Genomic DNA, 23,444 nt, shown 5'->3' with positions numbered 1-23,444 from the left:
CATATTGAGGTTCCTGGTAGTATATGTTTGGTGTTGATTCTGAATGAAGTAGGCACTCCTGAAGAATCCCAGAAAACAATCAGATCAGCAGCTAAGTTCATCTAAATCCTGTCCTGGCGCAGCTGCAGTGAGTCTCCACTCCTGCACTTTGCGCGTATCTTCAGATGCGACGCTGTGCCTCCTTTGCAGTCATTGAGTCTCTGGGCTACTGTCTGCGAAATATCTGTAGCCTCTGTCACTTTGTTTCTGCCTACAGGTAGAAAAACGTCCCACTAGCGGTGTTTCTCTCTGCCTTTCACTAAGCTCATGAGGTAAGTTTATGTGAAGCGTCTCCAAGCTGATTCCACTGATTCCCAATTTGAAATGATCAGAAACAGTTACTTTATCACAGACGAAAATGTGGATGAGACTCCCTTTGTTTTTGTTTTTGTTTTTAAATGTCAGATTTTATTTGCGTGAATAAATCAGGTGGAATCAGATCATTTCACTCCATACTGACTTTGCACAAAGCCTCTAATTTTCTTTTTTTACCTGACCATTGCGGCATCATTTAGTGCGTCCTGCTCCAAAATATGGCTGCAAGGTGAATCAGAGTAATAAAAAAAAAAGTCACTCCAGTGGCAAACTGAAGTGCAGTGCAAAGTGCCAGCCCTAAAACAGCTATCCTACTTGTTGAGCAGAGGCTCCTCTATAATTTCTGAGAGAGGACAAAATGATTAGTCCGTTAAATCATGGTTCGGCGTCTGCGCGTCAGCTCCTCTTGGTTTTGTTGTGCGTCTGTGTGCGCTTCAGAGAGTGACTTGCTGCTCCTCTGCACCGGTCCATGCAGTAGTAGTAATATCCTCCTCCATTCACTCCTCCATCTCTCTCTCTCTCTCTCTCTCTCTCTCTCTCTCTCTCTCTCTCTCTCTCTCTCTCTCTCTCTCTCTCTCTCTCTCTCATTCTCTCGAGTCCAAAGGGGTTTTTTTTTAATCAGGGAGCCCCTGCCCGCCCTGACATCACCGGTAGGGGAAGTGTGGTGGAGGTGGTGGTGGTGGTGGTGGAGGGGTGGGTGGCGTCCTTCCCTTGCCTCACACTTGGGTTTTTACAAGGGAAATCCTCTTCTCTCCTCATCCCCCTGCCTAGTCCTGTGCTGTACATCCCTCTGATGCAGAGGGGAGTCAGGAAAGAGGGTTGTAAAGTTTATTTATGTGTTTATTATTCCTGCTCTGACTTCATCCATCTATCCATCCATCTTCAATGGTATTCAGATGCTTTATTTAACTACAAGACTGTAACTGAAGTAGCCAACTGTACCTAAGATACAGCTTGAGGTACTTTTACCTGGGCGTTTGCATTTCATTCTGCTCCGCAGCCTATCAGATTGTACTTTTTACTTCACAGTATTTATTTGACAGCTTCAGTTACTTTGCAGATTAAGAGTTTGTGCAAAACATGATACAGCTTGTAAAATATACACACTGTTATGGATTAAACTGCCCACTTAGCAGAATATGTATAACAATTAAAATCAGCTCCACCTCCGCCAACTTACTGTGAAATGCTACTTCGACATTAATGCACCAATAATAATAACATGTTGATAGTACACACTTACTTGTAATTGAGGATTTTTATATTGCAGTTTGCTTATGTAAAGGCTTTGAGCACTTCCTCCACCATTGGCACAATGTTGTAAAGCAGAATTGTACAAATAATATTCTAAGTTATGTAAGCATCAACAATAAAAGTCCCTATTGAGAAGAAAATGTCTCCTGTGAGCGTTATGTCATTATACTGGATGATGCATTTATGTGCAAGCAGCATTTTACTGTTAGCTGGTAAAGTTGGAGATACTTTATAGTACTCTCTATATGGTTGGGTAGTTAAATCTATAGCAATGCGTCATGGTTCATCATTGGTTTTATATGTGAAGCCCGACGGTGCACAGCAAGATGCTGTAAAAGAAATGCAGTTGTGTAAAAAGTACAGTATTTGCCTCTGAAACGCGGTGACGTCGAAGTATAAGCACAGTGAATGAACTGGGTTCTTTCCACTACAGTCTATATGCACATGGATGAATGATGGTGGATGGGATGGCTGAGCTGGGGGTGGAGGGGTGTTTGCCTGTGTAACATAAGTGTGTTTGATGTCTCCCTTGCTACCCCTCATCCTCTTCCTCTCTGTCTCTCTCTCTCTCTCTCTCACACACACACAAACACACTGTCTCTCCAAAGTAAAAGAGGTGAGCCCCCCCCCCCCACCCCCCACCCCCACCCCCTTCTCTTGATCTCTCTAGCTCACTCACTCATGCTCTGGCTCTCTTCAGTGGTACAGCACAGACAGGCACAACATCTGTCTCGCACATGAAAAGGGTTTTTGCAAGCTTTTTATCATCCAAATATGCTACCTGCTCCCTTTGTGTCGAACTCTTATGCTCATGTAGACCGAGCCAGGGCTGAAAACAACAGGGAGAGGAAGTGTCGGTGAGAGGGGGAAGAGAAGCAGGAGGGATGTAAGGAGACATATAGCATAGCTCTTAGTAAGACTTTTAATCGCTGAAGCATTTTAATTATTCTATTTTATTGCTTAAGCTGTATAAGCAAATTTCTAATAAGTAAATCATGTAAAAACCCAATAATCTATATGCACTTCTAAATCTTAACTCAAGGTCCACTTACTCACATTCTGTGGAGCTTTCAACCCCACCATTCTCAAAGTTTTACCTTTCCCAGGCACTGTTTTTGTTGTCTGTCATGGAAGTGTTTCTGTTTCCGTCCACAGTCTGTGTGGTCACTCACAGTCACACAGAGCACTATTTTGTCTTTTACCGTGGAGAAATTCACCAGATTTTTCTTTTCATCCCTGCTTAGCCAGCAGTCGAGGCGTCTTCACAGAGCACAATGTAAGTGAATCTACCTGCACTAATGCCCCACACTGAGTTTTGCATCGCTTCCAATGTTATCCACCTTTTCATGCAGTAAAAGACAACTGCAACTTAACTGTTGCAGAACCTCTTAATGTCCCGATCCCTTCTCTCCTCAATCCAGACTGTGTGTTTTTGTAGCTTATCATATATGCTTTCATATTTTGACTGATCAAAAAAAAAAAACCTGCAAATGGAAAAATAGCTTTTGGCAGCTTGTGCAGGCTCTCCTAACTCAAAAGACAGGTGTAGTCGCTGAGATGTTTCCAGACACTGCAAACAAAATCTATAATGATCTTGAAAATTCTCTAAAACTTTATTGCTACATTATACAGTCAGTTGGTGCTTTGTTTGTTTGTTTGTTTGTTTGTTTTTTGCCACTTGAGGATTTCAAACTGTCCATCCTTTGCGTGATTGATCTGTGCAGTTGGTTTGAGCTTACAATGCAGACAAATGTATTCGTGTATTCAATCATGATATGCTCACTCATTTATTATTAACCCTCTGCGATATTAAAAAAAAAAAAAAAAAACAGTGGCTACCATAGGCAGCTGCTGCTGTTCCACACCATCTGAAATGCTGCCCCTTTCTTCTCCCCCTGACCCCACTATTTTTTGTCAGGCTCAATTTGCAAACAGGGCCCTGGCTCGAGGCTCGAGATGGAGATGGAGGAGGAGGCCGCTGGCAGTTATGGCAGGGGCCCCCGAAGGGGCAAAAACGGTTCCTAAAGAGTGGGAGGCAGGAATTCCACAATCCCAGCCTGCCTGACTGAGGGATCTGCCTGCTAAACATTCAGCTTTTTCTGCTGGCGAAGTGCCCTTTGAAATCCAGCTGCAACTGTGTTGGAAAAAAAAGGAAACGAGAGAAAAAGGAGGGGTGGGTTTCAGAGAAAGCAAGAGAAAAGGGAGGGAAAGAGAGGATGAAGGAGAAGAGACAGAAGAGAAAAAGAGGAAGAGAGCGATAGAGGGGTGTGCAGTGTGAGTGTGTGTGTGTGTGTGTGTGTGTGTGTGTGTGTGAGTGTGTGTGTGTGTGTGTGTGTGTGTGTGTGTGTGTGTGTGTGTGTGTGTGTGTGTGTGTGTGTGTGTGTGTGTGTGTGTGTGTGTGAGGGGAAGACAGAGAGTGGGCCTCAGGGTCGGTGGGGTCAAGACCGACAAGCTCAGATGAAGGATAATCTGTGGAGGTCCCTTACAGCGGGGGGTGAGGCCCCGGTGGAGCACGCTCATTCAGACTTTCACACACACACACACACACACACACACACACACACACACACACACACACACACTTTTCCTCCCTCCCTCACTCATTCATTTCTCCACACACCCTCATTATTTTCCCTGTGTCACTCACTCTTTCTCTCTTACGTCTCTGCCGTGCACTAACCTCCAACGCACTAACATTGCTGACCCACCAACTCCACCCCTCCACCTCCACCACCACACACATTCCCAAAACACACACACACAACCTGGTTCCTAATGCAAAAGAGGGGGGACCAATAGGAGAAAATCCAGGCTGATGTGCAGGACAAATGAGGAGGGGGGAAAAGAAGAAAAGGGGAGAAAGAAAGAAGGCAAGCTTTTCACCACCACTGGTATAAAATAGGGACGGGGGAGAGAAAGGGGTCGAGGGGGACAAATGCAACATGGTGTATATATACAGTGCTGCAGGTGTCCGACTCAAAGGTTCTCATTCAGAGTCCATTGCTGCCTGTGTGGAGTATTCAGCGTGTTCCAGTTAGAAGCTAAAACTGTTATTTGTGTCTGATGTTACATGCAAGTTGCACACCTTTTAATCCTTTTTATTATCCTTCGTTTGTGTCCAGTCTGTCCTGTCAAGTTGCACTGTATGTTATCTCTGCAGAGCCCAGAAGTCCAATTTAAAGACATGGACTGGGCTGTGTCAAAATGTAAAAAAAAAAAAAAAAAATACCAATTTGTACCTTTAATAAATATTTATCTGATTTATATTGTGGCATATTTCTGTGTGTTTAATGAAATTAGACTGAAAATTGCAGAAATGTTGAGTATTCCTATATTAGCTCACTGACTTTCCATACATACTTCAGAGCCACACACTAAACCGAACCCAGCATGATTGACAGGGAAAGATATTTTACTGTACACGGTGGTCCTGTCAAGGAAATTAATTTACTCTTTGATGTATCCAGTAATTTTCCCCCTGCTGAAAACCTTATTACACATCCTAACTGAGCTCCATAATGATACATATAAAATTCTTCCGCAAACAAAAACACAGGAAAATCCACGATGTGCGTGACTACATGGAGGACCCCTTATTTGCCCATGCGGAGGTAAAAATGGAAAAGCAAGTAGCAGGCTGGATAAACTGTGAGCGTGAATACATTAGTGCTCCTCAGGTTTTATTTGCAAAGCTGCAGGTGGATGCTTGAATGACAGGACACTGTTTTTCTTGGCCCGGTCCCTGGCTGCTCTTAATGGATGCGACCTACCTGCTTGTTTTTGATGTAAAGGCAATATCATGTGAAAAAAAAAATGACAAACATGAGGAGACACTGGATTTCTATGATAGACTGAAATTATTAGAATATTTCTAGAATATTCCACAAGGGACCTGTGTGTCAGCGTCTACATGTGACCCTCTGAAGGATAATCATAGTGTTGCCATAATTTTCTGAGGCTGACTTCTTATTTTTACTCTTATTATTATTATTATTCAGATACTATTTGCAACATATAATGTAACATTTTGATCACGTTCCACAGAAGTATGAGTTTTATTAAAGTTTGTTAGCACTGTTGTTTATCCCAAGTTTCAACTGAGAATTTCAGTGTGATGAGAGGAGGAATAATTTAGCATTCACATGCCCAAATATGAAAAAAATGAACATGGATATAAAATTTGTTTTAAAACATTTATATTCTGAACAGAAAAATAAAAACATGGAATTTAAATTGCCTTCAGCATATGCTTCCCTACTTGAAAAGTTTTGTTGTATTTTACATGTTTGTATGTTGTTTGTAAGTTTGCAAAAAGCTAGTAAGTGCACATTCAAAGTGAGATAATTTTATTACACGCACTGTTTCCAAAGTCAAGAATGAACTCCCCTGCTCACGATTTCATTTTCCAGTTCAGTTCCATAAGATTTTAGACTTTAGAATGCTTCCTTATTGATTCAATTTGGGAAATTATTTTGTTGCAGTAGCAGTTAAACATACAGACAAACACAGAATGTATACAAGACTTGTTTAAAAAAGTAGCAAAAAAGTAACAAAAAACACAAGTTGACAGTACAGTATAATGGAATCCAGTAAAAAAAATACCATGCACAAACGATAGGTTTACAAGTTGCCATAGAGCTGCAAAAATATGATCCAAATTCTGTTTCACAAAAGTAGTATTCACAGCACTGTTCTATCAGATTGCATACAGTGACAAAGAGTTATATATTCTTTTTTTTTTTTGGTCTCTGGGTGAAGGACTGTATCTTTTCTGATTTAGTTGAATGACGAATGTGGCCTCAAAATTGTTCTGGTGACTAATAATCACATAATAAAAGCAACCCAACAGCTGTGGTGGTGAGAAGTAGGAATGTTTCATCAGGCAGCTGAACTCCTTCTCGCCAGGGGGCGGTATTTGAAAACTGGGCGCACACTGGGTATCTGGGTAATCGAGGAAACTCAAGCGATTCCTCTCTGTAGCTAACAGTAGCTAGCCGGCTAATCTCCTGGACAACGCAGTTCTGTTTGTTTTATTGTCCGTTTCAGTGTCCATGTCTTTTTGCCCTTTGTGTTACAGTGATTTTTTAACACGCCATCAGTGACAAAAGTGAGGCAGATACCAACGGACAAGTTTAAATACGCTGGATGTTTGGCCACTGTGGCTTTCTCCCAGGATGCTAGCACACAGGCAAGTCAGCTAGCTAGCCAATCTGCTAAAGTAGCCAAATAGCCGCACTGTCCGGATGCTTTGAACAGCAACGCAGCGGATTTTGGGGAGTTTCTAGTCGGCCTTGCATGATGTCAACCAACCGGCCACAGCAAAGCGCTGGTGGGGCGAGTTCAGTGCCCGGCACAAGTAGCAGCAGCACGGGGGGCACTGGGAACACAAACGGCGGCGGTGGGAGCAACGCCGTCACAAGTAATGTTAATGGTAACAATTCTGGAAATGTTGTGCCCTCCCGGACCTTGGCAGCAGCCGGTGAGGGCGCCTTGTCGGTGCCAACTTTGGCCGCCGTGCCGTCGTCCCGGAGCGGGTTTACTTCTCTGAGCAGACCCTCTGCGTCCTCGGGCAGCAGAAAGCGATCCCTCCATCAAACACCCCTTTACAACGGCCTCTTGAATTCATACGAAGATAAAAGCAACGATTTTGTCTGGTAGGTTTTCTCTAGAGTTTTGTTCTGTGGATTGTAGCTACAGGGCATTAAAAGCTTTCTGCGAGTGTTAAAAAGTTTGAAAGTTGATTTTTCATATGCACTTAATACTGCTTTTGTCCACTTTTCCAGTCCCATTTGCTTCGAAATGATTGAAGAGGCGCACATGACGAAGTGTGGCCACAGTTTTTGGTAAGTGTTGACCTGGAAGCTCGAGGCTGTGGGCTAAATGTTTCACACCAAATGATCTGAAGTTCGTTTAAGGTCAATGACACGCCCGTTTAGGAGCTGTTTAAAAGCCTAGCAGGCCAAAGTGCTAATAAAATGAGCTCTCATAGACAGGACTGCCAGAGATTTCTGCTAGTTGTCAAAGACTTAACTCATTTTGTGTATCAGTGATGCTTACAGGTAGGGACAGCTGAAGACACAGCTGTCTCCTCCACGTGTCCAGCACTTTACCCACCTCCTAAACAAACCTTTAACACTATGCAAAATAAAAACAAAAAATGTTGATTTAATAAACAAAAAACAGTCTATGCATCACCGATAAACACAGATCAGACTCTGTGTGTGTGTGTGTGTGTGTGTGTGTGTGTGTGTGCGTGCGTGCGTGTGCGTGCGTGCGTGTGCGCGTGCGTGCATGTCAGTGGAGAGGAACAGGAAGGTTGTATACACACACACACACACACACACACACACACACACAGAAATAATTGAAACAAAAGCATAAAACTTTACACAAATGCAACATGAGAGCAGAGAAGTCAAACTTGTCTGTGCTTGGTGATGCACAGGCATTTCAGCACACTTAGACATGGCTTAACTTAATTACTAGTAACTCACACTGTAACAGTGTTCTTTTGTTCTCATGTCCTTGTGCTGTTTCAGCTATTTCCACAGTATTCAGTTTTTTCTCTCCCTCCTGCAGTTTCAAGTGTATCCGCCAGAGTCTGGAGGACAGCAACAGATGTCCAAAGTGTAACTATATTGTTGATAATGTGGATCAGCTGTACCCAAACTTTCTTGGTAGGTATTTTAGATAGACGTTTGAGGTTTGTTTATGGTTAAAGTTCACATGCATATGTTGCTTCTGGGAGAGTTTGAGTCTTCACATCCTGAACAGGGCAGACTCCACTGAAAGTACCACAGAAAGTGCTTTAAAACTACATGATAATGCCATCATGGTAATGAAACTGCTAATGATATCATTGCCGTCTCTATTGTAATTACCACAACACAACAGGCTCACTCAAAGCATCGTTACTTTACTGTTTAAGTTGCGCCCTGGTTGTTTTTCTGTCTTATACTTATGTGACATTTCTACCTTTCTCATTTCTCCCACCAGTAAATGAACTGATCCTTAAACAGAAACAAAGGTCAGAGGAGAAGAGACTAAAATTAGATCATCCTGTAAGTACGACACCTATACACTGCAACTCCTTTGCTCCTCTCTTCCCTTGAATGTTAAAGTCTGTACACGCTCCTTTTCGTTCAAAGTCTGGTACCCGTGTCATAATCTGCCCAGTCACCGCACTCGCAACTGATCTGTGTCTCTGACCCCCAGAACGGGTCTCGGTGGCAGGTGTTCCAGGACGTGCTGAGTCCTGACCAGGAGAACTTGGACCTGGCAAATGTCAATCTGATGCTTGAGCTGCTGGTCCAGAAGAAGAAGCAGCTGGAGGCGGTAAGTAAGAGTGGTCACACACACATTTCACATTCTTCTGTGCTTAGATTCACATAGAGCGGGACAATATTCCATGGTGAAAAGTCACAGATGACTCATAACCTGAGTCCATGTTAGAGAAGGAAGTTACAGGGTCTCTTAGAAAATACATGATTCACACAGGTTGATTGGGGGTTAACTATGCATGATAGTTTAACAATAATAGGACTTTAATGAAGTGACCACATGATTGAGACAGATTAATGCTGTAGGACATACTGAAGAGTGGGCCAAATAGTGTACCCAAGGTATCTGTGGGTCTTGAAAAGTCTTGGAAAGCATTAAATTCAGTTCTATGAAGAAGTCTTAAACTTCATTTCCGAAGGTATTTTTTTGCCTGCAGTAGACAGCTCTCTGGTGTGACATGCACCAGAGAGCTGTAGCAGTCTGATGGGAATTACCTCTTCCATCAGTTGTACCATATTATGCATGTTGTACCCATTTTTCTGCAAGAAGATGCTTCAGGCAGCGTTGAAAGAGTCAAGAGTTGTTGCATTGTATGAATAATATCATACATTCATGGTTGATGTAGTCCTTGCTGCAGAGTCTATGTGTGTTCCCTGAATCACAGAGACGCTAAGTGGGTTAGTGCAGGAAAACTTGGTGCACACCACTCTGTCAGTGTAGGCTGGAACGTCCCCTTTTTTCTTGTTTTTGTCAATCCATGTGACATGGAAACAAGTCGTAGAAAAAGAGAAGCAGGAGCCGCAAGCTGTGCTGTTGACTTATGTTGTGTCATATCAGCACAGCAGGCATGGGACCAGTTTTAAAATGGAGTTTCCTCTATTGTTAGGAGAAATTTCACTGACTGTCTGCTTTTGAATAGCAAACACTCTCTACAAGATCAGTAAGGAGCAATGCATTGTTCACATTGTTGAGACTGAATACCAAAGAGCAACACCTCCAGCTTTCTCTGTGTAACACATGCTTATCTTTATTTCTCTCCCTTTCACACACTCACACACACATGCATCTCTCGGTCTGAATGCCTTATAAACACACACTCAAGGTAGACCCATAACTGATAGCTTATTGTTCATTTATTGGCAAGTGTGTGTTTGTCTGTCGATAAGTAACAAGAAATTGCAAAACAGTCAAGTTCAAAGCTCCTTGTCTCACCTGGTGCAGGTTCTCCACAACTCTTTTTTCTTTGGGTATGTTCATGATAAGTCTTGAAGGACACATTAGCCTGTAGACACATTTTACCGACCCTTTCCTCCCCCATAGTTGTTCATCAAGTCTTTCAGCAGCACTATCCTGTCATCTCTCTTCACGCTTGCCGCTTCAAAAGTCCTCCCTATTTCTGCTGTTAACTTGTTTCTCGGGTCAGGCTAATTTACTTTACAGTGTCCATGTCACAGTATAATGATCCATGGAATAGTAACTGGTGAAAAAGGGGAGGGGATGTCGTGCCTAAAATGAAATACAATATCAGCTGACTAATGACATCCAGCAAAGACACTTTTAATTCTGTCATGTTTCAAGCGTATAATAGTAACTGCTTCAAGTTCACCACCGTTCATTCAGTTGACAGACTCTGCTGTCAGGGCTGCAGCTAGCTGATGATGTGTCGTCAGGTCTCCCCCAGATCTGCCTCTTTCACACTCCATTAAAATAGCTCATACACTCTGCGTAGACAGTCCTGATGAATTGATGTATTAGGGACAGTTCAGCAGCATCTTAAAACCGACTGTCCCTCCTGTTCGTACTCAGTCTGCAGCTGTGCTGTCAGACAGTCTTTTTAAAAACAGATGTCGCTTTTGCTTCTCAGCTCAGGGTCTGGAATGGGACAATCAGACATTTCTAAATTGACAGTAGATGTTTAATCAGCTGTCTCATAGCCACTTCCGAAAGCAGCCAGGTTTTATATTCTCATTTTTCTGAAAGCGAAGGAACCAGGTCAGATTTATGATCTGTGCCATCTGCTGCTACTAAATTGCCACTCCTCTTCATTCCTCTCATATTTCCTTTTTGTGAATGTGGTGATTTCTCAGGCAGTGGCTGCTTTTATTTTTTTTCTTAGGCCACATTTTCGTTGATGTGTGTTCTGTTTGAGCCAACTCATTTGCCTCTGGGCACTTTTCATTACTGATGTTACAAAACAGCTTAGTTGTCTAGACTTGGTTATTGGTAGACAACTTGTCAATCAATCTGTGAGTGACAACGGGTTCATATTCTGCGTTTTGAATTTTATTGGTGGAATTTCATCAAAGCCTGAAGGCATGATCCTTGATGGAAATATCTGCAGTGGATGCAGCCCACCTTCTCTGGTGTTTATATTAGTTTAGACCGCATAAAGAAATTGCCAAATAAGAGCATCAGTCTAAAATATGACTTGACTTCCTGCTCTCGGTTCATTTTGTTATGCTAGACATTCAAAGCATGAGAAACTTCTAGCCGCAGTTGTCAAATATTGTCTGCCAGCACCCATAAACTCCTGGGTTTGGGATTGTTTCCTGTAGTTGAATTGAATAACATGCTTGCTCCTAATAATCTGTGCTTCATTTTCATAATTCTTTACTTCACAGCAGCATTTTAGTTTGAGTGGAAATACCAGGGATGGAAAGAGTGCTACAGTTTTAGCCTTTAGCCCAGAGGACACAGTGTCCATGATTTCCATGAACAATCAGAAATACGGACCCGTCAGACCACAGCACACTTATCCACTTTGCTTCAGTCCATCTCACGAGGATGTCACATCTCAAGCTCAGGCCCGAAGAAGTTGCCTTTCTGGATGTTGTTTACCCGGCTTTCGCCTCACATTATAGAGACTCAGCTTTGATTTGCAGATGCAGCGATGAACTGTGTTTCCACACAATGCTTTTCCAAAGTGTCTGTTGTAATATCCTTTATACAATCATGTTGGTTTTTAATGCAGTGCTGCCTGAGGGATCGAAGGTCACGGGCAGTCGATGTTGGTTTTCGGCCTTGCCTCTTATGTGCAGAGGTTTCTCTGGATTCTCTGAATGTTTTAATGTTATTATGGCTTGTAAATGGTGAAATCCATAAATTCCTTGCAATTGTGCATTGAGAAACATTGTTGTTAAACTCTGTTGGGCTATTTGAGCATTCCACATATTTCCCAGTCTTTTGTTGCTCCTGTCCCAACTTGTCTGAAACGCGTTGCTGCATCAAATTCAGAATAAGCAAATATTTACAAAAACCAATGAAGCTGACGAGGAAAAACAAATCTAAGGAAAGGACATTTTCCCACATCCAACCTGCTCCTCTGGTTATTTAATTTCCTTCAAATGAGGCTCAACGTTCACACAGTTTCTCTTGACTGTCCCTCAGTATGAAATCCACCAACACTGAACCGGTCTGAGGGTCTACGAGAGATGTTACAAGCCACATTATCTGTTTAACGTGCTGATGTCAAATCCAATATTGCAAAGTCTGTCTCGTGGCAGAACGTGACACCAGTGACAGTGATGGAACCAGTACACTGCTCACCTTTTGGGCAGGGTGGGAAATTAGCCAGTCTCCAGCCGAATGCTGCTAAAATATGAGTGGCTGTTAGATTTCAAACACAAAATAACGATTCACTGTTGAATGGCTGTTAGATGTTCACATTTTAAAATGTGAGATGATAAATCATGACCTTTGAAATGACTTTTCTTACATAATTTTACTCAAGGAAAATAAAAGTTCATGTTTTAGTGTTCAACATGTTTTTGCCACCGGCGACTAAAAATGCTTTTTATGTGATCTCATTGTCTCTTTGGAGAATGAACAAAGCTTCACGTGCAGTTATGTGAGATTATGTGTGATGTCTGTCTGTCTGTCCACTAGGAATCCCAAGCAGCTCAGAGACAGATCCTCATGGAGTTCTTTAAAGAAGCAAGGAGAAACAAGAGAGAGGTACCGTGCAGTTTCCAAGAATGAGTCAAAATATGACGTGTTTGTGTATTGGACAACACAAAAATGGATTGTTTTAAGAATATCTCAAATATAAGAAATTATGTCGTTCCTGGCTCGGTCAACAGCAACTGGAGCAGCTGCAGAAAGAGCTCAACTTTCTTGAAGAGGACATAAAGCGCGTTGAGGTAAAGTCACAGAGACCGAACGCTCGTTCACAGCATGTTCTCGAGCAGCAGTACACAGGATTATGAAATCAGATTTTATTTTGAAACGGCAGTCATCATCGCAAGCTTGAAATAGACAAACACGTTGTTTCTGTGTCATTTTCCAGGAAATGAGCGGGCTGTACTCTCCGATTATGGAGGCAGAGTGTACGGTCCCGAATGTTGAGGCTCCCTCGCCAGCACCCAGGTACAGCTGACCTCTGTGATCTACCCAGTTATGTATATATTTACAGCAAATGAGGCCATCATCATCACAAAACAAATAACCACACACCGTTTACTGAAGTAGAGACTCATTCTCAGCACAGATGACTGTCACTGATGTTTTGCTTTCTAATAACTACAACCCTGATTCCAAAAAGCAGGGTGTTGTGTAAAACCATTGCTGATAAACATTTTGTTTTTATTTTCCTTTCACACAATGTCCAAATTCAGTTTGGAATCAGGGTTGTACTCGATTTTTACGCTAGCTAATAGCAAAGCGCACACATACAGTAAAAATGTTATGGGCTCCTGTGTTACTGTACCGTGTGCCTCATATATCTGTTTGTGTGTTTTCCGTTTGCTTGCTTGTTTGTTTGTTGAGTAGCTGCAGTAGTATTATCGACCCACCAGACTACAGCCAGCCTCCAGGATTTGGTGGAACCACCCAGGTTAGTCAGAGAAACTCGCATGCTGGTTGGCTTTTCAAGAGTCACATCTGTTATCTTCATTATATTGTTGGATTTTCATGGGCTTGTAATCTTGTACACTTATTATAGTTGTTTCTAATATGAATGCAGGGCAAAATCATGCACATTTTCAGTATATTTGAAATGTGTTTTAACAGAATGTCAGAATGACTGCTGTGCTTTTAAACACTTGGAATTGCTTTGCCAGGGCAAAAGGCAGACCTGGTACAACAGCACACTTGCATCAAGGAGGAAGAGGCTGACGGCTCATTTCGAGGATCTGGAGCAGTGTTACTTCTCCAACAAAATGTCACGCATCACAGGTATTAATCCTGCAGAGAATGGTGGCAGTGTGATAAGTGTCTGTTGTGTTGATTCTGTGCATCATTGGAGAAAGTGGACTCCAGTTGCATGAAGGAAGAGCATTCATAAGGCTTCAGTTCTCAGAACTGGATTTTCATTCAGAGGATGGATGGGTGGCAGTGTCTGTCTCACACCACTGTTATTGCTAAAGGTACTGTTTCTTAAAATGAAGACCACAGTCACCACAAATTTCACTGCTTGCTGTTAGAGTGAGTGTTTCTGATGAAAAGTCTCAGCTTGTAGCTGGAGGAATTACAGCATCATTTGACTTGGTGCTGCCCGGCAGAGCCAGCAGGTTTCCAGAGAAAGCCGACATGGTGGCACACAAGACAAAATGCTCTTTGTTTGTGGTCTTTCTATTAATGTGATCAAAATGTATCGCTGTGAAAATGTGACATGAAGCTCCTGCAGCTTTAGTGTGGTGATATTTTCCCTCTTTGTCCATAACACACAGTGTATAGTTCATGTCCCCAGTTGCTCCCGGTGAACAGTATTTTGACAGTGTGTATTTGCTGTGTTCAGATGAAGGCAGGAACCTGAATCAGCTGGATGATTTTATGGAGTGTCTGTCTAAGTTTACCCGCTACAACTCCGTGCGACCGCTCGCCACCCTCTCGTACGCCAGTGACCTTTACAATGGCTCCAGTATTGTCTCCAGGTACAGAGAGGAAAAGATTCAACTTCTGTATTGCTCTTTTACACTTTGTGGCATTGATCTGTGAAGGATCAGTGTGTGATTGTGAACATTTTGTCTAGATATTTGTGTTTGTGTATGTATATATTATTATTATTATCAGCCCTCTAACTATTCTCTCCTGTGTTTCAGTATTGAGTTTGACCGTGACTGTGACTACTTTGCCATCGCCGGTGTGACCAAGAAGATCAAGGTGTTCGAGTACGGCACAGTGATCCAGGATGCGGTGGACATCCACTACCCTGTTAATGAGATGACCTGCAATTCCAAAATCAGGTAGGGGAAATGAGGAGCGGAGCAGGGACATGCAGACATCTTTCACATCCCACAATGGTTCTGGTGTCATTGTAACCCATGTGACCCACACATCCAATAAACCCCTACCACTGTGGTGGAAGAAGTACTTTTACTGAAGTCAGAATTCCAATATTGCTCTGTAAAAATACAAGAAGTCCAACATTCAAGATTCAACTTGACACTGAAGAACGAGTACAAATGTATTGACAACAAAATGTACTTAAAGTACTTGTTGAGCATGATGGTTCTTCTCAGATAGTTATATTACGAGATCAGATTATTGAAATATTACTGATTTTTTTTTCAGCACATAGCAGTATTTTAATGTTACAGCTGGGGGGATGGAGCACATTATAACTACTTTAATCTGTAGCACAGTATCATTTTTATGTGTATAGATCATGCTTCATGTGGTGCTTGTTGAGTGGCATCGATTTGAGTCAGAAGACACAGTGAACGAAGCACTGATTCATGTGAGCGACTGTGAACTTGAGTCTCAAAGTGAAAGTGATCATAATCTTGTTCGCTGCAGCTGTATCAGCTGGAGCAGCTATCACAAGAACCTTCTGGCCAGCAGTGACTATGAGGGTACCGTCATCCTGTGGGATGGATTCACCGGCCAGAGGTCCAAAGTCTACCAGGTATGGTACTTCAGTCTGAAAGCGTTGCAGTTTCAGTGAAGTTTAGCAGGACGCCTTTTTAACATTCCTTCTGCGTTCTTTTCAGGAGCATGAAAAGAGGTGCTGGAGTGTTGACTTCAATCTGATGGACCCCAAGCTGTTAGCCTCCGGCTCTGATGATGCTAAAGGTAACTCAGACCTAAATCGTCTTCTCCCTTTCCCCGTGTTTACCCTGAGTGAAACGTTCACTCTGTTTTTGTGTTTCAGTGAAGCTGTGGTCAACCAATCTTGACAACTCCGTGGCCAGCATCGAGGCCAAGGCCAACGTCTGCTGTGTTAAATTCAGTCCGACCTCCAGGTATCATCTGGCCTTCGGCTGCGCAGGTGAGATCAGGATTGGTTTTAGGTAGTGCTGTCAGTCGATTAAAATATTTAATCGCGATTAATCTCATGAATGTCATAGTTAATGTCATAGTGATTAATCGCAAATTTGTATTTATTCTAAATGTCCCATTAATTATCATTTTAATACTGTTATCAACATGGAAAAGGGGATAGACTTGCTTTGTGCAAATGTTTTTTATTGAAAACGACGTGTAGTGTTATATTTCACACTGACATTCTCACTTTGAGCAGTCATTCACATTTGAATGAATCAAATCTCACAATTTAACACTGTCAATTAACAGATGACAAAAAAAAAAATACTTGGTTACAAAAAGCCCCTTTAACAACCCTTTCTAAGGGATTAAAACAGGATGATACAAAATAAAGTTACAAAGTGCACATCATTGTAAACTAGGACTCAGGCTATAGTGCAGTTAAACCATGGCTTAAACTTTCTTAAGTTTCCTCTGAACATACAAGCAGTCAGACTGTGATGCTCTTCTGTTTATTCACCAGAGGCTCATCAACGCAGCCTCTTATTTCTCTCCAGAAAGAATGAGCATTACTTGGCTATGGCTGCAGTAAGCTTGTTCTTAGTTGTGGTATCCATATGCCTCTGTCGAAAGCCATCCATTGTTGCCTGGTTTTGACACGGAGGCAGCGGAGAATTCGCCGTGTGTTTGGCCATCAACTGCTATTTCAGTGCTACAGTGATAACTCAGTTCACACTGACGATACACACAGATAACTTTGGTCTTGTCAGTCGACTCATCTGGCAACTTTTTGAAACTAAACTTTCCATTCAGAATCTTGTTCGCATCCATTTCGGCATTTTGCGCTTGACATCCACACAAACCGCTCGCCTACTCTTTTACAGCTAACAGGCAGGCAAGACCAAACACGTGCGTGGGGCGTACCTATTGTTTTGTTTCCGGTTTATAACCTGATCCTGTAGTTTTTCTTACGTTACTAGCAGTGGCCACAGCTTATAAAAAACTACGAGTTCACTAGGTCACAAAGAATGTTAATCGTACGATTTTAAAAAAATGACGCCGTTAAAATTGATTTTCGTCAACACGTTAACAACGCGATATTTTTGACAGCACTAGTTTTAGGCTGTGAGTGTTGGAAAAAAGAGATAAGAATTTATCTCTCTTCAAAATGGCAGGCAAAGAAGCTTGTTTTTCCCTCAGTGTGATGTATTGTTATTATTGCAGTCTGACAGGGTGCACACACAGCGCTGCACTTTTTCCTTGTAGACTTCCACATTTCTTCTGTGGTCGCACAGACTCCGGTGGTCCAGACGTTGTGTTGTTGCAGCAGCACAATGACGCGTGAAATAAATAATAGAAGTGTATAAAAATAAAAATAAGAACAGAATGTAAAATAGAGAGCATATGGAGGCAGAATTACTGGTGACATGACAGCAGTTTGAGTAATAGCAGCAGAGACAAGTTTATGTTAACAGCAAACCCCAGAGAAATAAGAGTTAGACGTATTCTCTTGTTCGCAGAAACAGTCCTTCACCTAGAGCAGCTCAGAAAGTCTGCTATCCAGCAGTGAATTGCCCTGGCTTATTCACACCATTCCCCGTGTCTCCACGGTCTAAGTACACTAAGCCTGGAAAACGAATCCCCTCCTTGACCTTGAAATTGTTGCTTTGCTGTCTGGAATAAAGCTAGGACACTGGAAGAAAAGCCAGCAGGCAGAGGGTGCCGTTTATTCAAAACCAGACCTGATGGAGTGCAAGAAACACATTTTAGCAAATGTCAACAAAGACATTGCACCATCGTCTCACCGTGGCTGCCTGCCGCGGAGGTTACTGGATATGTCTCACACTGAGAGCTGTTTCCACGTATGAAGGACACCTCGCTGAGCGGCACTGCATATCAGCAGCCCCTCTGGAGCGTTCTCTCATGCGTCACCACCTGATCGCATACCTTTTTTTTTATCTTCCATGCAGACCACTGCGTCCACTACTACGATCTACGCAACACTAAGCAGCCAATCATGGTGTTCAAAGGTCACAGGAAGGCAGTGTCCTACGCCAAGTTTGTCAACGGAGAGGAAATTGTTTCTGCGTAAGTCAGCTGAGCGTTGTTTTTACTATGTAAAAAAAAAAAGGAAAAAAAAGACTGTTATGACTACTGTGTTTATTCCTGCAAAGACAGCGTTACACCATCTGTCACATACTGTGCACTTGTATTATCCCCCTGCACCAACTCCTTTACACAGGCAGTGTTGACAAGTTGATAATGTTCTGCCACTGATAAGCGATTTTAGCAAGTTTTTGACTCGTTATGCATTTCCATCCTTTAACTGGCAGTTCAACAGACAGCCAGCTGAAGCTGTGGAACGTCAACAAACCTCACTGCCTGCGCTCCTTCAAAGGTCACATCAACGAGAAGAACTTTGTAGGCCTGGCTTCCAACGGGGACTATGTTGCCTGTGGTGAGGATCGTGAAAAGAAGCCTGTTCTGACAAGTAATAACAGCAACTGTACACACACCCATGGAAAAATTCACCTTTCGCGTGTGTTTGTGCTCTCATACAGGCAGTGAAAATAACTCCTTGTACCTGTACTACAAAGGACTTTCCAAGACACTGTTAACATTCAAGTTTGACACAGTGAAGAGCGTCCTGGACAAGGACAAGAAGGAGGACGACACCAACGAGTTTGTCAGCGCCGTCTGCTGGAGAGCCCTGCCTGATGGAGTGAGTTCACCACATCATTATGCCCCCAGTGTTGTTATTCAGTTTACATATGCTGCAGTAGAAGGAAGATCTCACAGTTTGAGCCATTAAAACGAGCACAACCATCACGTTCACCTCGCCTGCTTCCGCTAAAGGAATCAAACAGTTCTCAGTTGTCAGGAGTCTATTTTCATGTCACATGTTGAAACAGGTTGTAATGTTGTCCTGTAACTGACACTGTGTTATGTTTTAATAAAGATGCTTTGTTTTCCAGGAGTCCAATGTCCTGATTGCTGCAAACAGTCAAGGAACGATCAAGGTTTGTGTTCTGAAATTTTTCTGTGAAACATGCTCATAACTCCGGGGCAGCTGCGACTTCCATCAAGGTGTCATGCCTCGACAGCACGAGTAAATATTTTGACGAGACGGCTGGATTGGTCGGCTATCAAAGCAGTGACTGTGCTCATGTTGTTACTGTAAGTCTTGGACAGTGGCGGCGAGCTGCAGGTGACCTCACGGCTCTGTTTCCTCTCCACGCAGGTGCTTGAGCTCGTCTGAAGGCCCACCACATCTTCAGCGTGCGATAGAACCACCGTCAGCCTCTCTTTGTCCGGTGGAGGATGAGTGTGACGCAGGGAGAGCCCAGGCTGCCTGCTGAACGAGGACGCCCGACAACACATGGAGAGCTGAGCTGAACTGAAGGTGTCTGATTTTAATGAGCTACAGTAAAGACTTTGGAGCAGCGCATCAGTATAGCAGGAGAAGATGTGCTGCGGTTTTACTGCGGCAAACCGAGGACCTAGCTTGGGCACAAATGGAACAAGAGACTTCAGAAAGCATTTTTCTTTCTTTTCAGTGAAGTTATATTGGCTACAGTAGAACACCTCTTTATGGTTTTAGGTCAAATCAACACTTGTACCTTTCTTTTTAATTAAGCTGTTGCTCTCAAGGGTACATCCAGCCAAATGCTACTAGTGTGATGCATTCTCCCTTTTAAAGGCCAAAGCACAAGACAAAGCAACATGCAAAAACGAGCTCTTCATGCCCCCCTTCATTGTTTGTCACTATTTTCCCCCTCTATGTGTAGTTTTTGTGTTTTTGTTTTTTCAGGTGGAGAGAAGCCAGTTTGAATAAATATGACTTGAATTTCATCCTGTCAATCGTATCGTCAGCTCCTTTCCTGGCTTAAGAATGTGAGGTAGTGTGCCGAAATCGAGGAACCCCCCCCCCCCCCGGATCTTTCTGTTACTGTCGGAACAAAATGAGATTTGACATGTTTGTCTGTAATCACAGTGAAACTCGTGTAATTTAAGGCATTGATCTGCAATGCTCCATGGAACTGGATTATTTTTCCATGTGTGTGAGCTGTCTGTTGAAAAATGAGAACCTCACAGAATCAGATTTAGTTCTTTTAAAGTAGCAGCGGAATCGCTCTTTACATACTGTAGGTTCAGACGTCTGAACTGAGCTGCATTGTAACAGCTGTGGAGGAGTGATCCATGTCATTGACATCCAGAGGATTTGGTAAACACCGCCAAGACCTAAATATTTTATGATAACTGAGTGAGAGAGGTGTTTTGTATTTGTATAACTGAATAAATTATTTCGAAACAATTCTGTCATGTTTGGTCGTATTTTTATTGGATATTCTTGGCATTTCAATGATTCTCTTGACTGAACTTGTGTGACTGAGTAATGTGTTTACTGTTGCTAATAGGTCTCATATGGGGCGTTTGAGCCTTGTGTGAAATGGTAATCTGTTAAATCTTCACTTTCCCAGAACACGGACATATTAACTGAAACACCAGAGAGCCATTAAATGTCATCTTAACCCCGGGGCTGTTCACTTCATGTGTGAAACTTGTTACTGCAAGATACTTCCATTGTGCCTCTGGTACTCAGGAAATTTCTTGCAGTCTTCTGTGATGTTTGTGAAAACAAAGGATTAGTGGTCTCAACAGGGAGACTTTATGCAAGAATGACAGTCAAGGCTCTGAATTAGCAAGGAGAGGTGGCGTGTTTGCTTGCAGACCTGCGTTTGCCTGTGGATGTGTTTATGATCGTTTCCCAACACATGTTTTTGTTCATTGATTAATGATGCATTAGTTTGTTCGTCATCAAAGACCTCAAGATTGTTAAGTACCAGTAAATAATGTATTTGCTATATACTGTATATATGAGCTATAACATTTAATTATTTCTTTAAAAGTCCTTTTTCCAGCTCTGAGGTAGTCAGGATGATATGTTCATCATTTAGAGCAGAGCTGTTTACACTGAATTAAGTCAAAACTTGAACATTTTGTGGAAAAATGATAAAGAAACATGTTTTTAGAGCATACAGTTTGTATATATGTACACACAGAAATGGAATGGATAGTACAACCAGTATAATACTACTTCAATCTTTGGGAATATCACTCGTGACACCGTATTCTGCATTTCATGTAGTCTCAGACTGATGGCCAAACACTGATTCACATGGGAACAATCAACGCTTCAGCTCTGTCTGTGCATGTTGACTGAAAGACCACCGCTGACTCCATGTTGTGACCTTCACACGTCCTCTTCCTTTTCTCTGTTTCTAATCAGATGAGTCAGATGAGGTGAAAAATAGCGACGTGCTGAGCAGCAGCACAGGTCGCTCCTCCAGGACTTCATCGGCGAAGGACGCCTCGATAAAGTTGCCTTTGACGTACTGAAAGGAAATGGTTTTGTTCACTCTGACCTGAAGTCTGATACTATCATGCTGGTAAACCATAAGGACCAGCAGTTCAGAGTCAAACTTATAGATTTTGACATGTGCTTCATGACCTGGTATGACCCTTCAGCCTCTGGGTTCCAGGTAGTTTCAGGTGATAGGTAGGCAATAGATCTGTGGAGTCTTGGCTATGTTCTTGCCTTGTGCAACCTCAATAAACCCCTATTTGGGGGATGCTGTCTGTCAGAGCTAAGTAACCCAATATATCTAGATTAGCCTGCGCTGCAGGCACCCACCCAGTGACATGATGTAGGATGTCAGCTGATGTGATGCTTTATTCTTTCTCCAGATGGGGAAGAATCCTCTTTGCTGACAGCTACATCAAGGAGTTGTTCAAGGTGGTGGTAGCTGAAGGTATGTTAACCTTGTTCTGATTTTCCCAGAGCTGTTCATATTATTTTTTCTCCTAATCACAAAACAACTCTTTCAAATGCTTCTGTAGAGCTCAAGGGAGTAGCAGCTGGAAACTGGCTTGAGTTTAAAACATGGGAATGGTCTGTGGGTTCTCTGGATGAGCTGTTAACAGTAAGTGATCCATTTCATGAGGAAATAATTCATTCATTCCTATTTGCACTGTTGTTGAGAGACAGGAAGCAGAAAACTATATTGTCAGAAAACTTTGTTTCTCATCCTGTACTATCCAGAGAGACAGGACACTGAGACGAGGGATCGCAGCCCTTTTGTGAGCCTCCTGAAATGTCTTTGACCTCCATGTTCCACCTAGGTGGTGAGAGGCACACCAAGCTTGTAGTAAGTGACTGTGTTTGGTGTCAGTAGGGTTGGTTGACTGGAAGAATGCGCAGATTTATTAACTGATCAATTCAATAATTGTCTTTTTTTTTAGCAGTTGCTGGTGCTGAAGCAGCGACTGGCTCAGCTGAGGAGGAACCAGCTGTCAGCCATGATGCAGCCAGCGGCGGTCCATCTGAGGAGACATCAGCCACTGATGGGTAAGTGGGAAAGTGCACCTGTCACAGTGAGGCGGCTGACAAGAATCTGAAAATTCCTCACCAGGTCCATGAGGACCATTTTTGGAAGGAAGAACCAGTGTATGCTCTGGAGATGCCACCAAGTTTTTTTGATTAATTCCATCCATCCATTTTCTATGCCGCTTATCCCTTTCGGGGTCACGGGGAGGCCGGAGCCTATCTTGGCTGTCAACGGGCAAGAGGCGGGGTACACCCTGGACCGGTCGCCAGCCGATCGCAGGGCTGATTAATTCAATAATAATAATAAAATGACTATTCTTCCAAATGTAAAGCAACAGCATGACCTCATGTGTCTGTTCATTCATTTCCACCTGCTGAACTCGCACTAAACATGTGTGTCATATACAGCAGTAAATTTTTCCCCATGTGAAGTATTCAGCATCCATAGAAAAATGCATTTACAACTTCAATCACCAACAACAAACGAGATTCCTGGGTCAGATCTGGCTGTAGTTAGAGAGCTGCTGTTCTTTCAGCAGAAACAGAGCTGAAGATTTCAGAATTTCCACCGATAGCGGGTGATAAAAAGAAGAAATGTTGACAGAAAAGTGTATGTTGAAATTGTTCCGTGAAAACAAAGATTTTTTTCATTGAAGAAGCAACATTTTCCACTGTGGCAGGAAGCTGGGTTTTTACATCACATGTGGAAGGAGTAATAATAGCATTGTAGTTAGGCAACAAATGACGCAGGGAAGGAATCGTCTCAGGGCAGCAACTAACAGTTACTTTCATTATCATTGTTTTTTTCTTTTAGTCAATTATTTGGTCCATCAAGTGTCTGAAAATAGTGGAGCATTCCCATCATAATTACTTAAAGTCTAAGGTGTCATGTTCTACTTCGACCAGTGGAACAAAAGTCAGATATCAGTTAACAATAATACAAGCTGATGAAAGCTGCAAATGT

General features: G+C 42.6%; 1 protein-coding gene across 1 annotated transcript; it reads left to right on the top strand.

Moving 5' to 3' along the window:
- Nucleotides 1–6,562: 6,562 nt before the first annotated feature.
- Nucleotides 6,563–20,401, top strand: cop1 (COP1 E3 ubiquitin ligase). Its single transcript, XM_070974951.1, has 20 exons — nucleotides 6,563–7,262; nucleotides 7,392–7,451; nucleotides 8,188–8,285; nucleotides 8,605–8,669; nucleotides 8,824–8,943; nucleotides 12,775–12,843; nucleotides 12,969–13,028; nucleotides 13,175–13,254; nucleotides 13,657–13,720; nucleotides 13,947–14,061; nucleotides 14,624–14,759; nucleotides 14,928–15,071; nucleotides 15,625–15,733; nucleotides 15,819–15,900; nucleotides 15,980–16,096; nucleotides 18,063–18,180; nucleotides 18,426–18,550; nucleotides 18,654–18,814; nucleotides 19,068–19,112; nucleotides 19,334–20,401. Exons 1-20 carry the CDS (start codon nucleotides 6,904–6,906, stop codon nucleotides 19,349–19,351), a joined length of 2,145 nt encoding a protein of 714 aa, XP_070831052.1. The 5' UTR covers nucleotides 6,563–6,903; the 3' UTR covers nucleotides 19,352–20,401.
- The last annotated feature ends 3,043 nt before the right edge of the window (nucleotides 20,402–23,444 follow it).

Source organism: Chaetodon trifascialis, chromosome 11 (assembly GCF_039877785.1).
Source record: "Chaetodon trifascialis isolate fChaTrf1 chromosome 11, fChaTrf1.hap1, whole genome shotgun sequence".
Lineage (NCBI taxonomy): Eukaryota > Metazoa > Chordata > Actinopteri > Chaetodontiformes > Chaetodontidae > Chaetodon > Chaetodon trifascialis.
This window is presented reverse-complemented; position numbering and strand designations above follow the sequence as displayed.